This window comes from Cryptotermes secundus, unplaced genomic scaffold (genome assembly GCF_002891405.2).
Source record: "Cryptotermes secundus unplaced genomic scaffold, Csec_1.0 scaffold1171, whole genome shotgun sequence".
In the NCBI taxonomy this organism is placed as follows: domain Eukaryota; kingdom Metazoa; phylum Arthropoda; class Insecta; order Blattodea; family Kalotermitidae; genus Cryptotermes; species Cryptotermes secundus.
In genome coordinates this window covers 340,503-365,358 of record NW_019743669.1, presented here as the reverse complement: position 1 = coordinate 365,358, position 24,856 = coordinate 340,503, and the positions used below count along the sequence as shown (strand labels likewise).

General features: G+C 41.0%; 1 protein-coding gene across 2 annotated transcripts in view; it reads right to left on the bottom strand.

Moving 5' to 3' along the window:
• Window positions 1-16,322, bottom strand: part of LOC111874244 (calpain-A) — a 218,810-nt gene extending 202,488 nt beyond the window's left edge. For both annotated transcript variants that reach the window (XM_023869579.2, XM_023869583.2), the window contains exons 1-2: window positions 15,831-16,322; window positions 13,578-13,713 (exon numbers count right to left, since the gene is read on the bottom strand). In XM_023869579.2, the coding sequence (XP_023725347.1) occupies window positions 13,578-13,713; window positions 15,831-15,913 (219 nt within the window). In that variant the 5' untranslated portion in view covers window positions 15,914-16,322. The remainder of the gene's footprint in view (window positions 1-13,577; window positions 13,714-15,830) is intronic.
• Between the last annotated feature and the right edge of the window lie 8,534 nt (window positions 16,323-24,856).

The following is a 24,856-nucleotide window of genomic DNA, read 5'->3' as shown; positions in this document are numbered from 1 at the left end:
ATTGCTGGGCAACGGACGCGTTTTCCTTGAAGTCAGACTCGAGTCTATACAACGAGAAGCCTACAATAATTGACAGTTCAGCTGAGTTGAGGGTTCAGCTGTGGAGTGTTTACCACCGGACAACGGAAGCTGAAGAATCTCCATTGCTAAGATTCGTTACCAGGAAAAGTCTGAGGAGAACGCCGCAGAGGAATAGCCATTGTGGAGAGCTGTTACCGCGTAAAGATTAGTGAAATTTGATTAAGAGGATTTAGTGTTGAGTGATTTTTAGCGTGGAAATCAGCAATGCTGTTATAGATTTTTGTATAATTACGACCTGAGTGTGGTCAATAAATCTATTCACCACTCTAAACTCCGTCTATAATCACTAATACACGTGTCAATATTACCGTCAGTCAAAAATTAAAAACAAATTTTAATACATGTTCATCAACAAAAACATCGCATCCAAAGAAAATAAAGAATTTTATAAAAAAATGTTATTGTATTAAAATTGTACCAATGCATGTGTAGTTTGAAACATAGCATTTTTCTCTTAAACATATAACAAAGAAATCTTTTACAGTTTTTTTGGAGGTTTGCTGCATATTCACTGCTGTTGCCGAAAGAATCAATGAGACTGAAAATAAAAACGACTATAGTATTTACCGTTTTTTTTTTCTTTTCCAGTTCCCACCAAGCAAAAAGAATGGATAAAAATGGCAACGAATTTGGAGAAAGATGTCAATTTCCGAATTGTGTAGGAGCGGCGGACAGTAACATGCACAAATTACTCCACCTAAATGAAATGATCGATCTTCTGGAATTATAAAGACTTAGACTGGTCATTTGCATTTGTCGTCCGAAAGAAATGACAAAACAGAGCAATAAATAGTCCTTATGTTAGGACGGGAGATGAAGATTTTACTGTCCACCAAGACTTGTAAAATATTTTAGCCAAAAAGGATTTAAATCCAGACCAACGGATTTTTTATCACAGTCTTTCAAGAGCAAAAATAATTGTGAAAATCAATCTCAGAATTATGGCACCAAGATTTAGAATTTTCCACACTCATATTAATTTGAAATTAGACTGCACATTTACAATTGCAATGAGCCGTTGGTTTCTGCGTAGTTATAAGCGTCGCTGGTGCGCTTTGTTGGGGCAAGAAAGGTGAATTCGAAGAAGGATTTAGCAGACATTAAGGCCAACAAAGAAGCACATTAAGAGATATTTATTTGCAGTACTTCGACCACCCCCTCGTTGGTCTCTCCACCTTATCACGAAGGAAAAGTAGAATGACAGAACTAAATGAACATTTAATATTAATAAGAAATCCCATCCATGTAGAATATTAATTTTTAAATGAATGCTATTATTCTATTGCAATTCCTTATTTTCATTGTGAGTAATACCTGAAATATCGAGAAATAGTATTCTGTCTAACATCGGAAGAATTGTGAGAATATGAATATGAATTTGTTTGAAAGTAATGGCTCCTTATCCTGCTGCAGTATGTGACACGGACGTCTGAGGGTCGACTTTGGTCGTTGTTATGTTTTGGTGAAAATGTTAGAAGTGCTATTTATTGTCCAAATCTGCGCCTCAAAAATGGTGACGTAAATTTTTGTCTTTGCGAGATTTAGCCATTTTGCCACCAAGTGGTGCCATTTCTTGTAAAATATGTCTGCCGAATGATGTGTATTTTCTTTAAAACTGTATTTTTTTGGGCGACATTATTTAGCACGTTATCTGTAGGGTCAAATTTCTTTCTTTTTCTCCGAATATGAGGATTTTAAAGAATTGTAGGGGGATAAAGCGAACAGAACTACATGTGAAGGATAATGTGACGTGCTTCATTTAACGTTTATTGCAACACTGAACTGCACAAATCATTAAGTTTCCTCTCATGTACTTTTCCTTATTTCCCATTTAATTCGCTCCTCTTAGGCAAGGCTTATATTTATTTTCCACTTTCCGTACCACTTAGTTCTCATCAGTTTGTAATTCACAGTTTTCTTCCAGGGCAAAATGTCCTACAACCCAGTGGTTAATATCCTTTTACAAGTGGAGAAGAGATCCAATATTTAAACTGAATAGAACTTTTTTTTTCCAGTGAATGCCTCCTGTTGTATATTATGTATTTCTTTATTGAAAGTTGTAATCCATCTCCTCAACAGATCGGACATATACACATAAATGGAGGCGCCTGTCAAATAGAAATCAGAATGAAATAATAACGTACAGTAACAGCAACGGAACACCGGGCACCATGACAACCGTCTGTGTATACAGCACGTGCGCATGAGCAACACCACACATTGTTACGAGTACTACCTAATTTGAAATATCGTATTACTTTATGTACAGCTCTTAACTGTATTTTAATTATCTACCTAGTTCATTTTTAGACTTTACTTTCATTGTAACTTTATATTATTTGATATTACTGTATAATATTTGGAAAAATTAATACTACATCGTGTAATTAGCACGCAATTCAATAGCTAAAAAGTATTTTTAAGTGTATTTACCTGATGATGGCTTCTTGAAAGCCGAAACATGTAGTAAAGTACTACTTGAAACTACATACACATATGATTAATTGTTGTGTTGTGACGGCTTTCAATAAAGAAATGAATAGGCCTAATAACTAATAGGTCCTTAATTTGTTCTTCTGTTAGTTTCTCTGTCTTATTTCTATTACGCCTTTAAATTAGCAGACATTTAAATTCTAAAACATTTTCAAAACAGCTATTGTTTAGGCCTGTGTGGCAAAATCTTCTCGTCGGGAAATGATTATGCTGGAGACAGACAAGGGCACCGAAACATTTGGCTTCTGCCTCAAAACGTTTAGTCGCCGTGAAAGCTCTCCACCTTCTGTTCCCCTTACATTGCAACTTCGCCACACAAACCCACACAATTTCTGGATTATCACAGAGAAGGCTACAGGATCTAACAAGCACGATATCTATCCACGATAAGATTGCAATCAGCGCGTAGGGCCGATTCACATGTCAGTTGTGCCTTAGAGTGTGGAAACAAAGGACTACCCAGCACAGGTAGGCAATGTCAAAAGACCGTTTATATGTGGCTTCATAAAACTTGGTGTCTACATCATGCTATCTTTATTCACATTGCTCCCAGTATCAGGGATGTTAGCTTCACTGCACAACGTTTTATGAGCTGCCAGCAAAGTGATGAACAGCCACTGTTCGATTCCATCTAGTAGCATTCATAAACGCTGAAGTGCTTAGATCCTTATTAAACTGGCAGAGCGGAAAGAGAGGCAAAGCGACCGGAGAGTGAATCTCAGAACTTATCCTGTGCTGCGTGGTGAAGCCCGGCCTCCTTGTCTAACTATAAATAAGTAACAGGCATAAGTCGTAAGACTTTAAGTCTTTTCATACTGTGTGCCTTCAATTATACAATTATATTTTTCCCAACAACCCTCCATCACATGCAGCCAATGAACATAATAATTTACATTTTATGTTATGGGTTTGATTTTTACCATTTTAATATGACCTTCATAGATTCATAAACAAAACGAAGACTTTAAATTAAAGACAGCGAAAAATGGATCCATTTTGATCATACTAATTAGCAATGAAGTAATATGTTTATTGTTTCATTATACATACCTGATGACGATCAGCTAGACCGAAACATGTAGTGTGATTGCTATGATAAATTGGCTTATTACTTTTTTTTTTTTTGCACGCTAATTAAACCCACAATTGTTATGTGACGCTAAAAACCATAAACTAGTAATTTACGTATGCGTGTATATACTGACAAACTCGCTTCTATCTTCAAAGGATTATACAAAGAGATTTTATGATCAATATATTCACAATCCACAATATTGATATGTTAAATTTCACACACTTGCCCACGCACATATGTGTGTTCACACAAGAAATGTATGCAACTTCTGGCTGAGTGAGAAGGGCATAACAGCAGAAACGTAAACAACGTGTAGTTTTGCCACCAGACCTACTTATTTCAGTGCCGAAACACTTCTCTCACAGTACGGACGTGTCACGTATGTTTACTGAGAAATAGCTCGAAATTCATATATCCTTTCACAGAGTTGCAAATTTCACTACATTTTCAATCAGCGTCACATCTCAAAGTTGGAAGCAGCGATTTCGTTACGTTACCAAATTACGAAAATTGTCCAAGACCTTGATTTCGGCCGCCATGATTTTCAGTCACTGGCCGAGTCAATTCTAAAACTAATCAGTCAGTCAGTCAGTCAGTCAGTCAGTCAGTCAGTCAGTCAATGATTCGCCATCAGTTTAAATTAGTGGCATTTAAGCTGGGTATGTTAATCGCCTGCAAGCTGATCGGCATTCTTTACGCAGCATGCGCGAGTCAGTAGCGTCTTCAGTTATTTATGGATTTGGATGCGAGAAAGAAGTGACCGCTTACAACATTCGCTTTGCATGAACTTCTGAGACCATGTTTATTTCGTTAAACAGACATGGGAGAGAGAGAGAGAGAGAAAACAGAAANTTTCTCAAATTTAAGTCTAATTTGCTGGTAAAAAGATTCTTCTTCTTCCTAAATGCAGCTTTTGCCATGGCAATTCTTGATTTAATTTCACAAGTACACCTTCCATCATCTGTTAACAAGCTACCCAAATATTTAAAACATTTTGATGGGAAAGCCAAAAGGAAAGAGACTACTAGAAAAGCATAAATATAGGTGGGTGGATAATATTAATGTGGATCTCATAAAGGAATGATCTGATCCTATATGTCGAAACCTGCCCTGATTTTTTTACTGTAAGAGTACACATAACAAAATCCACTGTCAAAATTTTAGCTGCTAATACGCACTGCAAGTATTTTTTAAAAATTGCCGAAATTACTCATTTTTTGTGTACGCGAAACCGCTTGTACCAGAGGTTTGTACAACCCCAGCTGTGTACTTGTCAGATTACGATGCATTTGTGCCGTGTTATCTCTCTACAGATGCACCGGAAGCCTAGGCTGTGAGTCAGCCGTGTTGCGTGTTGCGTACTGCTCTGTTCTGCTAGGGGTGGACATTTCTCCATGGGTCTGGCAGGCATATTGGCCATGTTCAGCAATTTTTAAAAAATACTTGCAGTGCGTATTAGCAGCTAAAATTTTGACAATGGATTTTGGTGTGTGTACTCTTCCAGTGAAAAAAAAAATCAGGGCAGGTTTCGACATGTCGGATCGGACCATTCCCTTGTTAGTCATGCATTGCTGCAGTGTGTTCTGCGAAGGACCAGAATCAACCGCACCAAAGTCAAAGTTAGGAAATGTGAACAAAACGAAAAAATTCCATCAGGTTCTCCTACATTTCATGATCATCCTCGGTTACTTCACAACCGCACTTCGCTTCTGTTCGCTCAGTCCTCACTGGCGCTGCTGCACTGATCGCTTTGTTTCTGACGGGCGGTACTCACATTAGCGAATGGAGGAACGGTTCCTGAAGTTCAAGTTTTCAAATCTTGTACCCGTCCGAGGCATTAAACTGATCAGCTTGGCTCTTCTCTCATTTAAAATGTAATTCTAATAAGCAGAAGCCAGTAGCATTCAAAATACGAAGTACATTCTAGAAATCCGAAAGGGAGGATATGTATGGCCAAAATATAGAGCAAATGGACAAGTTTAAGTACAAATCGCAGGAGGGTGGAACAAGCAATGCCTATAAACATAAGCTCATCAGACATTCATAGCTATAGACAAGTCTTGGGCTAGAAATTATAACATAAAAGTCCAGACGTTAGAAAGTATACATGAAATGTTATGTGAATCTAGGATTATGTGTGGCATAGAACTGTGGAGGTTAGATGAAGCACAGAAAGTACCGACGAGTGGGAGTGGGAGTCGATGGCGATCGGCCCCTCTACTCCGATGACCACTTTGACGCTGCCCTACCTGGTGTTGCCGCTGCTGAAGTTGCTAGGTCATAGCTGGTTTCGGCTTGACCTGGCTCCACGGCTTCTTCTGGCTCCACCTCTTCTTCCTTCAGTTGAGATTAGGGGGGGGGGTTGGATTTCAGGATTGGATCTGATAGTATGGGTGCTCAGTAAAACAGTTAGAGACTGTTTACGATTCATAGTAAGTGGGGAAGGCGTGAGCATGTGAAAGCTGACGGTGGGTTTGACTAGCTAGTGGAGATGAGTCTCTCTTCAGGTCGGATACGGGTCAGGCCCGGACAAGTGAAGTTGAAGCACCTCTAACCAACACAATTCACTGTGCCACTACTACACTTTATTGCTCTTCTTAAAGGCAATCGGCTGTACAAATTCACACAGTCTGATTTAGTTTTGGCTTACAAGCAGCTGGTGTTACACTTACACTAAAATGCACTGGATCAGCTCGCCAAATTCCTTTGTGCTGCGCTCTCGTTGATTAAGCTACATCTCTATGTGAGTCGTTATGGGAGCAAAGTTTTGTATTTCTTAGAATTATCTTTTAGTGCGTGTGATGCGGGGTTTGCCTCCGCCGAGTTCGAAAGTTGATAGACGACTAAAAAATCTCTTTGCCGAGCCAGAGGTCCTAACTGAGTTGTATCTGCCTGTTCTCCTCTCCTCCTGATTTCCCTGAGAGGCTGATTCAAATAAGGGGAGTTGGCTTAATTTTGGTTCCGGCCAATGACAGATTATTTCTAAGGGAATTTCGCCCTAAAAGACCAAATGGCGAAATTGACAGCAATGCAACTTATGAGGGGTCGCTAATGATCTCCTGGCACTCCCACTTTTGACTTACGGCTGGTAGGGACTGTCACTTCTCGAAATCTCAAAGTGGCTTGCCGCTGTAAGTCAAATTCTCAATTTCTAAAGAAACTCAGTGGGGTGTGTTGAAGTATCATTTTCTTCCATTCTGGAAAATAACACCAGATGCTTGGACGCAAGGACCAGCAGATGTCCTTGTCCGCTCAAGTTTGGTCTATCTGCTCATCGCCTACTCCTTGTTCTGACTGTGTCTTAAACCTTCGTTTCTTCATAACTTCTTATATTAACTCTATCAGCTACTGAAATAAAAATGGGGGGGGGGAAGATTTCGATGGTGCGGTTACATATCTTAAATTATGTTATGGCCGCTTCCTGCACACTGTCTCCAATCCATTATTCATTGTTCACTAATCACTCTACCATTCACTGGTACATAAACTGAGCTATGAACACATCGTTAAAGAAACAAAGAATAAACAAATAAAATTATAAAAAATATTTTTGCATGTCACTACTAGCTCACACATTCCACAGTGAAGACTAATATTGTTAACTGCCTCATCTACGGTATTCTGTCACTCAAATATTCTTTCCCGAGGCTTGACACATTTCTTGCATCAAGTTCAAAAAATATCACTATCAGTTCTTGTTCGATGTGATCTCTTTCGAGTCTTCTCTCATTTCATGAGACAAAATAATTGTTCATATCCGTAAGCATTGACAAATATCGCACATGTTTGGCATACGAAACGAAACGAAACGAAAGTTCAGTGAGTTCCATTAGTAGATATATGCCGGATTCTTTAGATAACAGAATTACATATCGCACTGACTTCATAACGACCGCCTCTGTGGTCTAGTGGTTAGAGTTTATGGCTATAGATCCAGAGGTTCCGGGTTCGATTCCCGGCGCTACCAGATTCTCTGAGTAGTGGGGCTGGAACGGGGTCCATTCAGCCTCGTGAGGATAATTGAGGAGGTACTTGAATGGAAAAGTAGCGACTCCAGTCTAGAAAACCGAGATTAACGGTCATGGGGATCCGTTGCGCTGATCACGCGACACCCTCTATCCACAAAAGTTGGCACTAACTTCGCCTACAAGCGGCGGTCGCTCGGTCGGTATAGTTCGTTTGCGGAATACAGGCCACGAAGTTTTTTCCTGACTTCATAACAGGCCAGTAGGTTGCGAACTCGCTGAACTCAAGAAGTGACTCACTAAGGCTTAGGGATTTGCAGGCCTCAAAATGTACCAAATTACACCTCTTCATTTGAAGTTTTCTGAGCCGAAGTTCTGTTTCACAAGTTCTTATACTGTCATACACAGACATGGATGGCTTTCTCTTTCCCTCCTGAAGACGTATCTTCAACTGAAATAGGGGTTCTGTGATATCAACTGAAAAGGCCAGATCTTAAACCCATTTAATACCCTTAATATCGACCTCATCCTGTTCCTTTATTTCTAAAAGAAACTCCTTGGCTTTTTATCCGCAAGCGAACTATGCCGACCGAGCGACTGCCGCCTGTCAGCGAAGTTAGTGTCAACTTTTGCGGATAGAGGGTGTCGCGTGATCAGTGCAACGGATTCCCACGGCCGTTAATCTCGTTTCTCTAGACCGGAGTCTCTATATTTTCTTTCAAGTAGCTCCTCAATTATCCTCACGAGGCTGAGCGAACCCCGTTCCAGACGCACTACATCTCAGAAAATGTGGTAGCGCCGGGAATCTAACCCGGGACCTTTGGATGTGTAGCCATGAACGAATTACGTAATAAAATTAGTAAATTTTACTGCTAGGCCAGTTTCTTTATTCAGTTTTCCCACAACATCATTCATGAAACCAGTCAATTAGGAGAACGAGCTGTCGCTGAACACAACATTTTCTGAAGTCGAATTCAATATTTTGAAGTATTTTCTCCAATTCACAGAAGATGTCTTCACTAATAATAAAGTCCTACATTGGTATTAGTTCCAAAAGTTATTTCGTAACATATGTTATAGTTGTAAACATGAATAAATGTTGCAAGCTAATTGGTTCTCTGAAATCTGTGCTTCAATAAGTTGAAACTGAGAAGGTTTCAAACTCGGAATGGCACTGTTTAACCAGAGCCAGGATAGCTCAGTGGGCATAGCGACGGGCTACGAATTCCGGCAGGGGCAAGATAGTTTTCTTTTCCCCACAGTGTTCAGACCGACTCTGGGGCTCAACAAGCCTCCATACAATGCGATACGGTTGACCTTTCCCTGGGGCTAAAGCGGCCGGGACGTGAAACTGATCACCCACCTCCTTCTAGCGCTGAAGTCAAGAATGGTGAACCTATACGTCCTCTCCCTCATGCGTCTTCATGGCATGGCGCTTAATTAATTAAGCGCTGGACTACTTTACTTTACTTACTGTATAACGAGAAAACCAACGGTTGAGGAGTGTCTCTCAGGCAAAATTATTGCTCGAAGGGCGAGTTTTCTTTTCTCTACCCTACCAAAACAAAAACAAACTCCATGGCCTGTAATCGGCAAGTGAACTATACCGACCGGGCGACTGTCGCGTGGTCAGCGCAACGGATCCCCATGGTCGTTAATCTCGGTTTTCTAGACTGGAGCAGTTATTTCCTTGAAACAGCTCCTCAATTATCCTCACGAGGCTGAGTGGACCCCGTTCCAGTCCCACTACTTCTCAGAAAATCTGGTAGCGCCGGGAATCGAACCCGGACTTCTGGATCTGTAGCCAGGAACTCTGACCACTAGACCACAAAGGCGGTCAGTTGTCTAACCTCCAGGTGTCATAAAACACTGGCTGAACTAACAGTAGCAACAAGTTGTGCGGAGAATCGTTCGCGCAGCCAGGGAACTGAGCACAATCCCCTGCCCGCCTGTCTCTTGCGTCGTGAAAACAAAGCAAGGCTCGGTGACACTACTAGCTGCTTCATGCGGACAGATCAGCTCCTTCGTTTATCCAAATATGAAAAGTCTGTGAGGGACGTAATTTCAGGAATTATGGATTTTCTACATGACCCCGGTCCTAAAGTATTACTCGGTGCGTTTTTTTCACCCTCCACTATCCCGCCCACTAGACTTTCTCTCATCTTGTGGAGACTTACGGTAAGGGTGTACTTGTGTAGCTGTATATTGTCGGCCGGAGGTGGGGGCCACATACAGCCCGTGTACATCCAGCTTGTCACGCCTGATTTAGACAGATATATGGGACACTATACCGACCGAGCGAAAATGCAAATCCTAAACAGTGAAAAGATGTAACGTTCAAGGACTACACGCCGTAACAACAAAGTTTTAAGCAGTGTAGAATATTAAATACCTACGCAAAATGAAATCAACTCAGTATTTTATTCCATTCTATTCTACTGTCATTTGTAAGCACCGTGGTTCAAATCCCGGCGTCATATATCCTGCACTTTTCGAATCGCCGGAAAATTCTTAAGGTTGTGACCTGGAGCAAGGTTCACCTGAAAATTATTTTAGAAATGGGTTGCTGGACGCCGTCCAGATCAGGTGATGCTATCTATACAGAAGGAAACGATAACAAATCCTCAAAAATAGGCTCACATAGGTACTTACTTAGTTCCTCCTCAAGATGAAATATTTCGTTGTCCTATGGAAGGTTTGTTCTGCTGCTAAAATCCATGCTCTTTGCGTCCGGTTGACTCTGAACTTCACACTCTAACATATAATCGCACAAAAATATTCATTCTCTCCTTTGTCCATAGTTTTTAAATATTACAAAATAATGCTCATGTCTCTCTATTTTCCCCGCAACGCAACTCATCTCGATCTCTGCTATAGTGTTAGGCCGAGGACACAAGGAAACTGACAACCGCAACGCAACCGCGATTTCCGAGAATTGTTGTCAGCCTGAACTGAACACAATTACTGAAAGGAACAGCGCAAATTGAGGAAACGGCAACGCAACTCGCGGAGGGAGAGACAAACACAATTTACATGCAACGGAGCATGCAAGTCTTCTCACAATTGCGTTGCCGCGTGGTTTTCTAGGATCAGCTGTTCTGTAATGCGCTTCAGTGAATCATTGGTTTGTTTAGGTGGCACGAAAGGTCGACGAAGCTGGTAATTTTGTTCTTATGAAGTTAGTTGAGCAAGAGCCTGTTATATATGACGAACACCACTCAGACTATGCTAGGAGGGACAAAATAGATTTGGCTTGAGAAAGCATTTCTCATGAGACGACGGAGTCTGGATCCAGGTTAAGTTCTTTTGAAACACTATAAGCGCCTCCGTTTAAATTGTGACAGAAAAGCAGATGCACTAAATAGTTTCTTTTCCTAATATTGTATTTAAGAATCCTGTTGCATTAATTTCATTTATTTCACATATATTTCCATCTTCACTACAACTTATTCTATAGTCATCCTTCTTCCACATTACACGGTTCGGTTGTATACGGCCGTCATCCGGTGTCTTCTATCGTGCTAAAATTGTTGCACTGTATGTCAAAATTTCGTATCGCGTGTGAATGCGATATTTCCTGATTAAAAAGAATTGACTTGAATCAAAACAAATTAATTAACATCCCAGTATTCTCCTTATGGTCGTACGGCCGCGCCAGAGCTCAAGCGGTTAGTCGCTCGCTTCCCACTGCGGCGGCCCAGGTTAGATCCCGGATCTGGTCAAGTGGGATTTGTGGTTGACAAAGTGGCGCTGGGGCAGGTTTTCTCCTAGTACTTTGGTTTCCCCTGCCAATCTTCATTCCACCAAATTCTCCGTCATTATAATCACCCGGGGGCAGGTACAATAGGCCAATCAGTGGTCGCCGTGCCGAGTGGACCCAGTTGGACTCAACCTCCCACTAAGCGGAATTAAAAAAAAATTCTTTATGGTCGTCATTCTCTATTCTCACGCCGTATCAACCGGTCTCAACTACCGCCATATTATGACTGGATCAGTACTATTATCCTCCACTGCAGAAGGTAAGTGCACGAAATTAACAAATACAATCATGCATTAAGCCGGACGAACATACGCACTTGAGATGATGTGAGCAACTAATCAAGCCTACGTTTCCTCAGTGTGCGCCTGCTAATCTGGAAACCAGTTGCCTGCTTGAAATCGGCGACATTTCTCGGAAATTGCGGTTGCGTTGCGGTTGCCAGTTTCCTTGGTGTGCCCTCGGCCTTAAAGTTCCGTGACGGAGATCTACAGAACTATCATGATGTAAGGAAGCAAACTGGATTTTGTTAGCTCTCTCTAGTTGAGTACTGTGCAGTGTTTCGGGTGCTGTCTCTGTCTGCGTGATCAGATAAGAGAGAAGCAGAGAGAGGAAATTTATATTCAAGACGGTCCTTATTACTAGCCAAGTAACAGGGGTTGTCTTGGCTCAACGGACCTGACTGAGTAGATATTTCCACTCCTTTCTCAGTTTCTCCCTGAAGCCGGAACAGAGCCGACCTTCGAAACACCGAAAAAAAAATCTCCAGTCAATGGATGTCTGCCAATGTGCTGAACGTTGAAGGCAAGACGTCAGAAATATCCACGACTTATATAAAAAGACAATGTCCATCTAAACTGTTGCCTTATGCAGTATTTATTTATAAACTTAGACAATTATCTCGAAGTAAAAACTCTTTGATACAGTAAACATCTCAGCAGACTTTGGAACAATCCTTGTCTATTTAATTGATTGACATGCAGATCAGCATAATCCATTTGGTTGTTTATTCTTTTAGCGATGCTTGTTTCAAATTGTAACGCCTTATTTTAAGAAAATCCCAATTTACGTCCTTCTCAAATAATTTATCAGAACATTTAATAACTTTTCGTCTAGGGGCAAAAAGAGAATTCAGCAATCCACCGACCATTAAAATAAGAATCAATCGTATGACATGAATTTGAACAAGAATAAGTGAATGGTATTGGCATACGTCGAACCGACTTGCAGCAAGCCACGATAAACACATTATTGACACAAACATTTTGAAACAATGAATTATTAGAAATGTAATTACGAGTCTTTAGCGGATAGAGGGTGTCGCGTGGTCAGCGCAACGAATCCCCACGGCCGTAACATTTGTAGTAGGTAGCTTCGCCGACAAGCGACGGTCGCTCGGTCGGTATGGTTCTCTAGCGGACTACAACCACGGAGTATGTTTCATGATTATGAGTCTACTATTTGATTCTGAATTGGAATGAGCCTGAGAGCCTAATCCACAAAATCTAAGAAGAAAATGTAGAAGAACTATACTCAGCAAACAATTTACATTTTCTGATACAGAACGCGGAAATATCTATTCACGATATACATAGAAATGTGGTTATGAAAGAAGCTGAAAATGTACTGAGATCTAAGCCTTATAACACATTAACGTATTCTCTGAAACGTCGGTGAATTTTTGGCCTACTACACCGCGTCACATCTCTGTGTTTATAAATGTAACAAAAGTGATGCCAGTAATTTCTGCAACAACTGGAAATCATATTACAAATCTGGATGACACTGAGTAAGGCAGCGTCTACACGAGCGCACAAAATGCGTCCGTTGTAACGAAGGTACTTTATGACGGACGTTGCTGAGGACACCACACAGTTGCAGAATGCGGTGCGTAGTTCTTTGTCTGCAATTGAGCCAGAAGAAAGGGTAGCATTCGCATTTTGTGCGCTCGTGTAGACGCTGCCTAAAAGAACGGGACTTTAGTTGGTGTAATAAATATCACGAAATTTAATTCCAGTTGAAGTGTACGTCATATGAGTATAGGCCTGAAGCTATACTTCTACACTCAAGGTCTGCTATCTGTTTCTTGGCTATAGCCTCTCTGTCAAACAGGGATATTCATAAAAACGACTAATAGGACCACCAGTTCCGATGATAATAATAATAACAACTACAACAACAGTAATACAACGGCCTGTGCACTTACTCTGAAGATAGCATGAGCGGGGTGATAGAGGTTGCTAGAGCCCGAGATGCCCCCCTTGAGTAGGCGCGACAGCAACCGGTACGAGCCTCGCGTCCAGAACGCGTCCGACTGCCCCCCATCTCCCATCCGCGGGTCCCTGCAACACAGTGAAAACAGTTCATCGTAAACCGTCTTCTTTGTACGGTATACTACGTTTCTAATATCTACATCAAAATACTATCAACATTCACGGAATAGGCACGATAAACCTAAACAAAGACCGCTATCTGGTTCGCGATCTATTACGTAACTTACGTTCATTCAAAGCGTTAGCTCTCGACTTTGTATGCTAACCTGAAGCTGCGTAATGATAATGAAAAACCACGGTGACTTTGGGTTCTACTTCTTTGCTGTCTATGTGCAATGTCGGTTAATATTCTCTCTACGTCTTCTGTTTACTGTCACTAACCGGCCATCATCGGGTGTACAGGCTGTTGTGATGAAGGGATCTGCTGCTCACTGCAACGCCGTTCTGCCTTGAGTCCTTCATCACAACAGCCTGTACACCTGATCATGGCCGGTTAGGCCGAAATATTTAACGACAATAAACAGGAGACGACGAGAGAATATTAACCGACTTTGCACATAGAGGTCAAAAGGAAGAAACGCAGTCAGACCTACACAGTGTAACAGGATGCTGCAATTTAATAATACGATAAACTATATGGTTACAAAATGTTTTCATGTGCATACAGAGATGATAACTAAACCCACACAATATCTTGAAACAATATTGTAACTACATTATTGTTCGGTGGGTATTTTGAAACGGCAGTAGAGAACTAATGCTGTTCAAACGTGTTCTTGCAATTTGTATGCGTCATTGTGCTTGCACTTATTTCACATAGGTACAAAAGTATTATTGGAAGAGACAATCAGCGTCATAAGAGTAAATTGTTTTCCTTGTACTTCGTTAAATTTTAACCATATGCAAACATGTGTCAAAATAAGTTGTTAACATTGACTACCGTTGCTCTTTCGTTTGCGTTATAGTTCAATGTTTTATACGAGAAGTGTCTCGTCCTTACGTTTCTGAGAAAAAGTTGCGTAAATTCGCCTGTAAAAATTGTCATGTTTGTCTGTCCGTCTGTCCGCATGTAACAACTCGAGAAACAACGGATTTTTCACGAAATTTATCATTATGGCATTTTACTAAAATTTATGGAAATTTGGCTAAACTCGAGTAATAATGATGGACGCTTTACATGAAGATGTACCTGTATTTTGCGCGCATCTCGAGCGTTACCCGCCCTAAAAGTGGTTTACAACAAAATTTGACGAGAAAATTTAAACCGGTCAATTGTACGCTTAATAAACTTCCGCGGATCTCGGGATTATCGAGATAATCACAGGAAGTGGAATGTATAAGCCAGAACTGTTAGGTCTGTGCTATGAGTACATTTCCTAACCTCGGAATTGCTGGATTTTGTTCATCGTTCGGTATTCTAAAGAATAAAATGCTTCGGAAACTGGAACCGTTTCCATTCTCAGGGAAAGGATGGGGAACATATACATTCCTGGGTCCGTTGCACCTGGTCCACTGACTGGGGTTAGCTCTTTCAAGTGCATTCAACAGTGTAGGTGTCCCCTTTCCCAAACCTGAGGACGGAAACAGACTCAGTTTCCTAAAAGTTGTGTTCTTTTAGTGCTCTTTAGAATACCGGACGATGGACGAAGTCCAAAAACCCAGTAATCCCGAGTGTTATTGCACCTTCATCAGAATCCTTTAGAATTCCCTAACTTGATTAACACAAAGTTTGATTTGAACTCCACCCTAGAGCAGGGATTACACTGGACCGATACAGATCAAAATGAATCGCCGATAACATTTTCATTGTGGAGACAGCCGATGTCAAATTTAATTCTATAAGCTGTTTTGGAGCTGAAACATGAGGACAGACGAGCATATGCATCTCCATTATGCATTCGTGTGTACACTTTGTACAAAGAACGCATAAAATTGCTTTTCAATTCAATGATTCGCAGCGAAATTAAATGCTGCCTTCAGAAAGTTCTCTTCTATTGTTTTTCAGAAAAAATATAGTTACTTTGAAGCCATTCCACGTATTTGCGCACGGCTACCATTTCCGCCTCTTAAAACTACCCCATTTGACAGAAAACTGTTTTGTCCTGAGATAAGTGATACTTGACACACCAACCATGGAAAGGTTCAGAGTGCCACGTCATACTCGTACGTGAAGCCAAGAAACTCACCCCCTACGGAAGTTGTAGGTATGCATATCACCGTCGTCATCGGCAATGGCCTTGCTGTAGAAGTAAGAGTAGTGGTACGGCATTGTTAGGGGGACAGGAAGTAGACACAATAAACATTCAAGAAGCACAAATCACAGACGAACACGTGCTGTACACCGAAAACACGACGACCACTTTCTTAGTCAAAGAAAATGTTGCACAATTCAACAAAATGTAGGGACGATTCTGTGTACGGGAAACACAGCTTACCGGAAGCACGAGAAGTAAGATCTACGGTCTCGCTAACAGCAAACGCGCAAACGTAGTCTATAATTTAAGATTTCGCGAGATATGCGCAATGTAAGAAAACCATACGAGAATTCTCAGTACCATGTGGAAAATAGGCAAAAACATTTACAGTTTACCGAAAAGGCGCGAAATTTCGGTTTCGTTAACGGAAAACACAAACACTTTTAGGAAAGGAAAATACGCGACGTGGTGCACATGCTGCCGCCGACGTCTATTGCGCACTGACTGGACTCGCCAGTTTCCGGAGCTAAATTTTACTCTTGTCTTTTCTTATTTGTTTTATTGAACTACGTGACTAGCCAAATGCAGCTAAACACACATCAACCTTCGGGCTCTCTTTCTGAAGTTCAATGGCCAATTGTTTTGTTTACTAGACGCTTATTTAACGACGCTTTCAAGTGCTGATGTTATAAATCCTGAATGATAGGATAATCGGTGAACTGGAGATGTAGAAGAAAGGGACCGTGATCTTACTTAAGTACTATCCCAGTTGTTCCTCGTAAGGCCTGAGGAAATACACGAACAAGCTCTGTCAGCTTTCCCGGTCTCTGGACAGATATGTGAACACGTGATATCTCGAATACTAAGCGATACTACTATACACTCAACCATGACTTCTGTTGACCAGTCACTGCAGTGTACCAGCAATCATATGCTACCGGATCTCCCAATTACGCCTACCCGTCGAATTATCTGGCAATATTATCATGAATAGAGACTAAGTTAGGATTTAGAAAAATGGTGTCCCAAATTTTTTATATGGATATCCCGTTTTGGTTGCCAATAGACCCTCATGAAATCCCCCACATGGATCGAAATAAATGTAAACTTTTGCAATTGTATTTATGTTGTTGCTCACTGTCAACAAACTCAGTTATTTTACACATGTACCTAGTTCATGTAGCGAAGACTGAATAATACTCGCAAAAGAATTCAATACATTTTTTATTGAGTTTTCAAATGAAAACAAATAATCTCAATGCACACACTTAGATCAACATTTGTAACGTAGCATACAATATCGTAAAAGTATTTCAGATCGAAATCACTTCAAAACTAGTAAAAATTTGACCAAATTGCAGTAAACAGAATGCGGCATCAACATACAGTTAGTCAGCCGCTAATTGAATAGCTTCTATTTCCAGTCATTTACAGAGTGCTTTTGTCACCTGACCCATTCAAATGTTAATAACTTATTTATTACCGAAAGAGATTGTATGAAATTTTAATACATCGATGTATCCACAACGCTGAACAGTGCCCAAGAGGGTTTCATATGCGATGGATTAGAAAGTACTTGTTATCAAAACCTTTTACTCTTGTGGTCGTTCTTGCTTTACTGTGGAGAAACAATGTCGTCGAGATTTTCCTGTTCGTGCTACACCATCGAGAAGCTCTATCGTATGTCCAAAAAGTATCCGACTTTATTTTTTGCCGCTGTAAGTAATGGCCAAAGGGGTGGGGAAACTGAGCGTAGTGGTAGAAGGGACTTTCATGAGCATGCGTGATTTTTTGCTGACTCGCAACACCGCCGGATGCGTCTGTGGCTGCCAGATAGCGAAGTGGTGCAACACGTGTTCGTCACATTCTCGTTTCGCTCAAGATGACAGAACGCTTGGAGCAGCGATACTGCATTACGTTTTGTCAGAAACTGGGGATACCCAAGCGGAAACAATTCGCAAAATTCAGCAGGCTTTCGGCGATGATGCAATGGGGGTCACTCAAATTAAAGATTGGTTCAACCGCTTTAAACATGGCCGTATATCGGCGGACAGTGAGCAGCGTTCCGGGAGACCGTCAATGCTGATGTCATTGAAAATGTGCGGACACTGATCATGGAGGACCGTCGATTGGCCATCCGTGAAGTTGCTGATGAGGTTGGGATCAGCAGAGGTTCCACAAACACAATTTTAACTGAGGATTTGGGCATGCGAAGAGTGGCGGCAAAATTTGTGCCCAAGCTGCTTTCACCGGAGCAGCAACAACTCCGCCTTGAGGTCGCGCAGGACATGCTGGAGTGCGCCAGCAGGGATCCTGAGTTCCTGAAGACTGCGATCACTGGTGACGAGTCGTGGGTGTACGGATATGACCCGGAAACCAAGGTCCAGGCGTCACAAGGGAAGCATCCAACATCCCCGAGGCCAAAAAGAGCACGACAGGTTCGGAGCAATGTGAAGGTGATACTGACTGTTGTGCATCATGAGTACGCACCACTAGGCCAGACTGTCAGTAAGGAGTACTACCAAGAAGTCCTCCGCCATCTTCGTGATGCAGTTCGGAGCAAGAGACCGGAGCTGTGGGACGCACGCAACTGGCAGCTGCATGATGACAACGCCCCAGCTTATTCATCACACATGATCCAGGGTTTCCTGGCCAAGCACGGCATTCCGCAGGTTCGCCAGGCTCCCTACTCTCCTGATACGGCTCCTTCTGATTTCTGGCTGTTCCCGAGATTGAAGACACCGCTAAAGGCTGCCGTTTTGACAGCAGCGAGGACATCATACAGAACGCGACGGCGCAGCTGCACGCCATTCCAAAAGAAGCCTTCAAGAATTGCTTCCAGCGATGGAAGGACCGCTGGGCTGTGTGGAGTCACAAGGGGCCTACTTTGAAGGGGATTAGGTATTGTAACCGCCCAGATACAGAACTTTTTTCCCGGCCCAAGGTCGGATACTTTTTGGACAGAGTAGTATGTATCAGTTCATTAATAGTCTGAAGAGACAGGAATTTTGTGTGATAAACGTACGAAGATAAGTAAACACAGCTCATCTTTCGTGCAGAAGAATCTGTCAGTAGAATTCGGGAGGTTGAGGCACAACAAGTCCATGAAAAAGTATGCAATGTTTAGCACAACAGATTGGGGTCTCAGTCAGCACTGTATGGAAAATCTATCGTGATGACTTTTTGTTGTTCCCCTACAAAATGCAACTGAGGCGGTCATTGTCATAAGATGGACTAGCGAGATGTTACGATTTTGCGTGGGAGTAGAGAACGCTACTGGACAATCCAGGTGTCTTGAATGTCATACAATTCATTGATGAAATGCCCTTAAATTGGACGATTACTTTAAGAAGCAAAATACCCAATTTGGGGCTTCAGAGATTAAAAGGTTTATCATTACCAACTCACTGCGTCCAGACACAGTTTTAATATAAGAAACAAATTTCACAAGCGTGTACACAAATCTATTATATTTTCGCTTTATGGCAAAAACTTATACAAATTTTAACATCTTGGACAAAAAAGAATCATTGTGTACCTTTGAGGATAAAATTTAAATCTGGAAAAAGAAAACAGAAACTTAAATAAACAAGATAGAGATCTGAATCACATTAATTTGATTACAGATTTAAGGGATGCAAGGGCACAAACCATGTCGCTTTCCATTTCCAGCCGATTGCTCTGCTTCGTTTTAATACAACGTGAACAAAAAAAGCTGAAGATAAGAAGTCGAACGAGGAATGATCAAACACAGCCGTTATTTTCAAATTTCTTGGAAAATGTGTAAGAACTGTATTCAAATCCCTTTCAGACTCGCGACTTCTAAGTAATCCTTTGCGCTTGATTCGCACTTAAATCTGCTCTTGCTAAGGGTCCGGCAAAGATCTTGTGTCAATTTAGAACTGACTCGGCATAAATTTCCTAACAGGACTATCCACAGTGAAACATGGAAAATATTATATGAACTTCTTAGCAAGGCAATCTATATGAGCCATAGTTTTGTTATATTGATTCAGGTAATGTTGATAGTAATACAGTGTGTTCCGTTCAAACCTCCCACATTTTAATTAATCATTGCGAACAAATTGTGAGAAATTATGGATTATTAACACTAGATGAAAGAAAAACTCGAAGAATTTTATTCCCTCTTTTCTTCAGTGAAGCTACAGTATCTGACCGCATATACCTTGACATGTTAGAGCAGTTCCTGTATCCCTAGGTAGCCGATCTGCAGCCTAGCATAATCTTCTAACAGGATGGAGGCTCCCCCTTGGTGGTTAGCATGTTCGGAGGTCCCTCAATGCTACCTTCCAAGATCACTGGATTGGACGTGTCAGACCAATTCGGTGGCCACCACGTTCACCGGACCTTACTCCGCTCGATTTCTTCCTCTGGGGTTGCGTGAAGGACCGTATATTCGTGCCTCCAGGAATGACCTCCCAGATTCACGAGCCCGCATCCGTGAAACGATTGCTACTGTACCAATAGACAAGTTGGAAAGAACGTGGCAAGAAATTGAATACGGGTTGGATATTGTTCGTGCTACCAATGGTGCATATGTAGAGGTGTGTCAAATAATTTTTTGAGTTGTTCTTGTATTTCCTGTAGCTTCATTTTCCTACCATTAATACTTTCTGTTCTAAGATCTGATAAAATGTGAGAGGTTTATTGGAACACTATATTTTGAGCTGCGAATTCTTTTAGGCAAGAGAATGACGAAAAGTTTCTAGCTTGAAGCCGCCACTTCAAAAGCTGAATTGTTTCAGTGACACCTCTGAGTGCATCGTAGTAGCCAATGATAATTACGTTTCTTCTTGAAATTTGGAAGTGAAGTTGCTGATCGCTTCAAAGACGACCACAAGACACGCCCAGTAAAGCTGAAAAATGTTGCCTGTATTTTCTTTCAACGATTTTGGATAAAATGTTACATTTTATACTTGAGTTCACAAAGCCTGCTAGACATAGTTATTTTCTGTTCCCAGCGGACTTCAAAATGCAAAAATGGAAGCTTTATGATCAGTTGAAAAATCAGCACAAAGAGTTGCAAAAATCCTTTATTTAAAACTACCTCTTCACTCAATCGCCAACTTCGACAATTTAACTTAATTATACACATCTTAACAGCCAATGTTTGCCTGTGGTTGACGCTGCGAGTTCCAGCTATAGCTTGTTTCCTCTCTTTCACGATGGCTGCCATTAATTCAGAGAGACAGTCAAGCATCACTGGGGTACCGTCAGTGCATACACCATCCAGATTTTATATTGAGGGACTGTTTTATGTAAAAGGTCATAAACTTCTACCAGAATTTCGGAAGCCTTTGATGCTGTTCTGAGTGCTTTTGAAAATATAATTTATTCTTCCACAGATAACTCATCCACAAGTAAAGAATAGACGAGCACCTGACAGCACTGAGCTTAAACACTAATATCATCGCTCTGGGCTGAATAAAATCGGTGCGAAGGCACTGAATGCACTTCCTCTTATATGTATGACTGAACTCGACTGCATTACCTTGAAACACAGATCTGGTCTTGGGCCCAAGATAGGACTAGAGACTAGACGTCGGTCGTAACGTTGACTCTGAAGTCGACAGATGCTTGATAGAGCACTGTCGCTTATTGAATGCTGAACAACAGTAAAATCCCTCGGTCAGTAAAACCGGTCACGACCAAATCGACATTTCGCACTTGGGGCCATAGATGGTGTACAGTCAATTTTTTTAGGATACCACCTATACAGTTTTACTTAGGGATAGTGTACCCAAAAATTATCTCCTTACGCACTTTTAGTTCATCAGCACGATTCTTCATTGAGGTCTCAGACAGAGTAGTTTTTGGTAATTTTTCTGGCTTTCGGCACCAAGCATAATAGTCGCTGCCCTTAAGAAGCACGCTTTAAAAACTGCCTCTCCAATCGTGTGCGATTTGTCTAGGAAATTATTAATACAGCTCGTAAGGTGCTTCCATCAGTTTGGCTGTCTCCGGATAAAAAGGTCCGTTACTGTCTAGCTTCGGGCTGGTGTGACATCATTCTTATAAATGTTCACGCCCCAAGAGAAGATAAAATTGATGACATAAAGGGCAGATTCTATGAAGAACTAGAATATGTATTCGATAAATTCCCGAAATACCCTATGAAAATTTTGTTAGGAGATTTCAATGCCAAAGTAGGGAGGGAAGACATTTTCAAACCAACAATTGGGAATGAGCGTTTGCATGAAATTAGTAATGATAATGGAGTTAGAGCTGTAAACTTTGCCACATCAAAAAATCTTACAATGTTCTCACATCGTAACATCCATAAATTTACTGGGGCATCTCCTGATGGGAAGATATACAATCAAATAGACCATATTTTGATAGATAGGAGACATCACACAAGTATAACTGATGTCCGATAATTCAGGGCAGCAGATTGTGATACTGACCACTACCTGGTGGTGGCAAAGTTTAGGGAAAGACTGGCAGTGAGCAAACAAACAACACACAGAGTTCATATGGACAGGTTCAATCTCAAGAAATTAAATGCGGTAGAGGGTAAAGAGCAGTATTGTGTTAAAATCTGAAATAGGTTCACGGCTTTGGAAAACTTGGAAACTGAGGTGGATGTTAACAAAGCTTGGGAAACGATTAGAGAGAATATAAAAATTTCTGCCAAGGCAAGTCTAGGTTATTATGAACTGAAGAAGCATAAGCCACGGTTCGATGAAGGATGCTCTAAATTATTAGATGAAAGAAAGCAGGCCAAATTGCAATGGTTACAGGATTCAAGCGAGTTAAATGGGGATAATCTGAACAGTATAAGACGTGAAACCAACAGTCATTTCACGAACAAAAAAAAGGGAATGTCTGAAAGGCAAAATTGATGAACTTGCGATGAACAGTAAGAACAAGAACATTAAGAGACCTGAATAGAGGAATAAATCAATTTAAGTGGGGTTCCCAGCTTAGCAGTAACTTAGTGAAGGATGAGAATGGTGATCTGCTTGCAGATTCCCACAACATTTTGAATAGGTGGAGGAACTACTTCTCTCAGTTAATGAATGTACATAGGTTCAGTGCTGTTAGGCATTCTCTCAGTTAATGAATGTACATAGGGTCAGTGCTGTAAGGCAGACAGAAATCCATACAGCTGAGCCATTAGTACCTGATCCTAGCCCTTTTGAGTTTGAAAGTGCTATTGGAAAATTGAAATGGTATAAATCGCCAGGTAATGATCAAATTCTGGCTGAACTCGTTGAAGCAGGAGGAGAAATATTACGTTCTAAGATCCACAATCTAGTTACTTCTATTTGGCATAAGGAAAAATTGCCTGATCAGTGGAAGGAGTCTATGATTGTACCAGTTCACAAGAAGGGTGATAAAACTGACTGTGGTAATTATCGGGGGATATCACTGCTATCAACATCGTATAAAATTTTGTCCAATATTCTTCTTTCAAGGTTAGGTCCATATATATATGAAATTATTGGGGATCATCGGTGTGGGTTTCGACGTAACAGATCAACTACAGATCAGATCTTTTGCATTCATCAGATATTGGAGAAAAAGAGGAGTATGATGAGACAGTACATCAGCTATTCATAGACTTCAAGAAAGCTTATGATTCAGTTATGAGGGAATTATTGTAACCATTCTAATAGAGTTTGGGATAAGCATGAAACTAGTTAGGTTGATTAAAATGTGTTTAAACGAAACCTATAGTAAAGTCCATGTAGGTAAACATTTGTCTGTTAAATTTCCTATCCAGAATGGTCTAAAGCAAGGAGATTCTTTATTGCCACTCCTCTTCAACTTTAGTTTAGAATATGCCATTAGGAAGGTCCAGGGAAACCAGGTGGGACTGAAACTAAATGGGACACATCAGCTGCTGGCCTATGCTGATGATATGAATCTACTGGGTGATAATGTAGATACCATAAAGAGAAACACACATACTTTAATTGACGAAAGTAAAGAGGTTGGTCTAGAAGTAAACGCTGAGAAAACTAAGTAAATGTTGCTGTCTCATCACCAAAATGCAGGGCAAAATCATGATATAAAGATAGGAAACAGATGTTTTGAAAATGTGGCACGATTCAGATATTTGGGAACAACTATAACAGATCGAAAACTGATTAGGAGGAAATTAAGAGGAGACTGATCTCGAGTAATGCTTGCTATCATTCAGTTCAGAACCTTTTGTCTTCTCGTCTGCTGTCTAAAAACATAAAAATCAGAGCATACAACAATACAATTTTGTCTGTGGTTCTGTATTGGTGTGAAACTTGGTCTCTGACATTAAGGGAGGAACATAGACTGAGAATGTTTGAAAACAGGGTGTTGAGGGGAATATTTGGACCGAAGAGAGATGAAGGGACAGGAGGGTGGAGAAAAGTGCATAATGAGGAGCTTCATGACTTGTACTTTTCTCTAAGTATAATTAGAATCATAAAGTCAAGGAGAATTGGGTTTGCAGGTCATGTAGCATGAATGGAGGCGACGAGGAATGCATATAGGATATTGGTGGGAAAGCCAGAAGGAAGGAGACCCCTGGGAAGTCCAAGGCATAGGTGGGTGGACAATATTAAAATGGATCTTAGAGAGATAAGATGGGATGGTATGGATTGGATAGATCTGGCTCAGGATAGGAACCAGTGGAGGGCTCTTGTGGACACAGTAAAGAACCTTCGGATTCCATAAAATGCTGGGAAATTCTGGAGTAGCTGCAGAATTGGCGGCTCCTCAAGAAGGCTTCAGCTCCATGAGTAAGTAAGTATATCAGGCTTTCTGTTCACAATAAGACCAACATATATCAGTTTAGAAGGTTTTATTCTCTTTCTTTTATCGGAGAAAAATTATCGATGCAAGCTAAAATTTTGTGTACTGGCACTGAGTTTTATTTACAACTACTATTTGTCAACGTTTCTAATCTCCGCTCTTTTCTATGACTTTAAGCCATTTGGAAACAAGGGCCTCTGTTACCTGCCAGTAGATGTTCTCTGCAATCTCTTGAAATCACGTTCTCACTTCTGCAA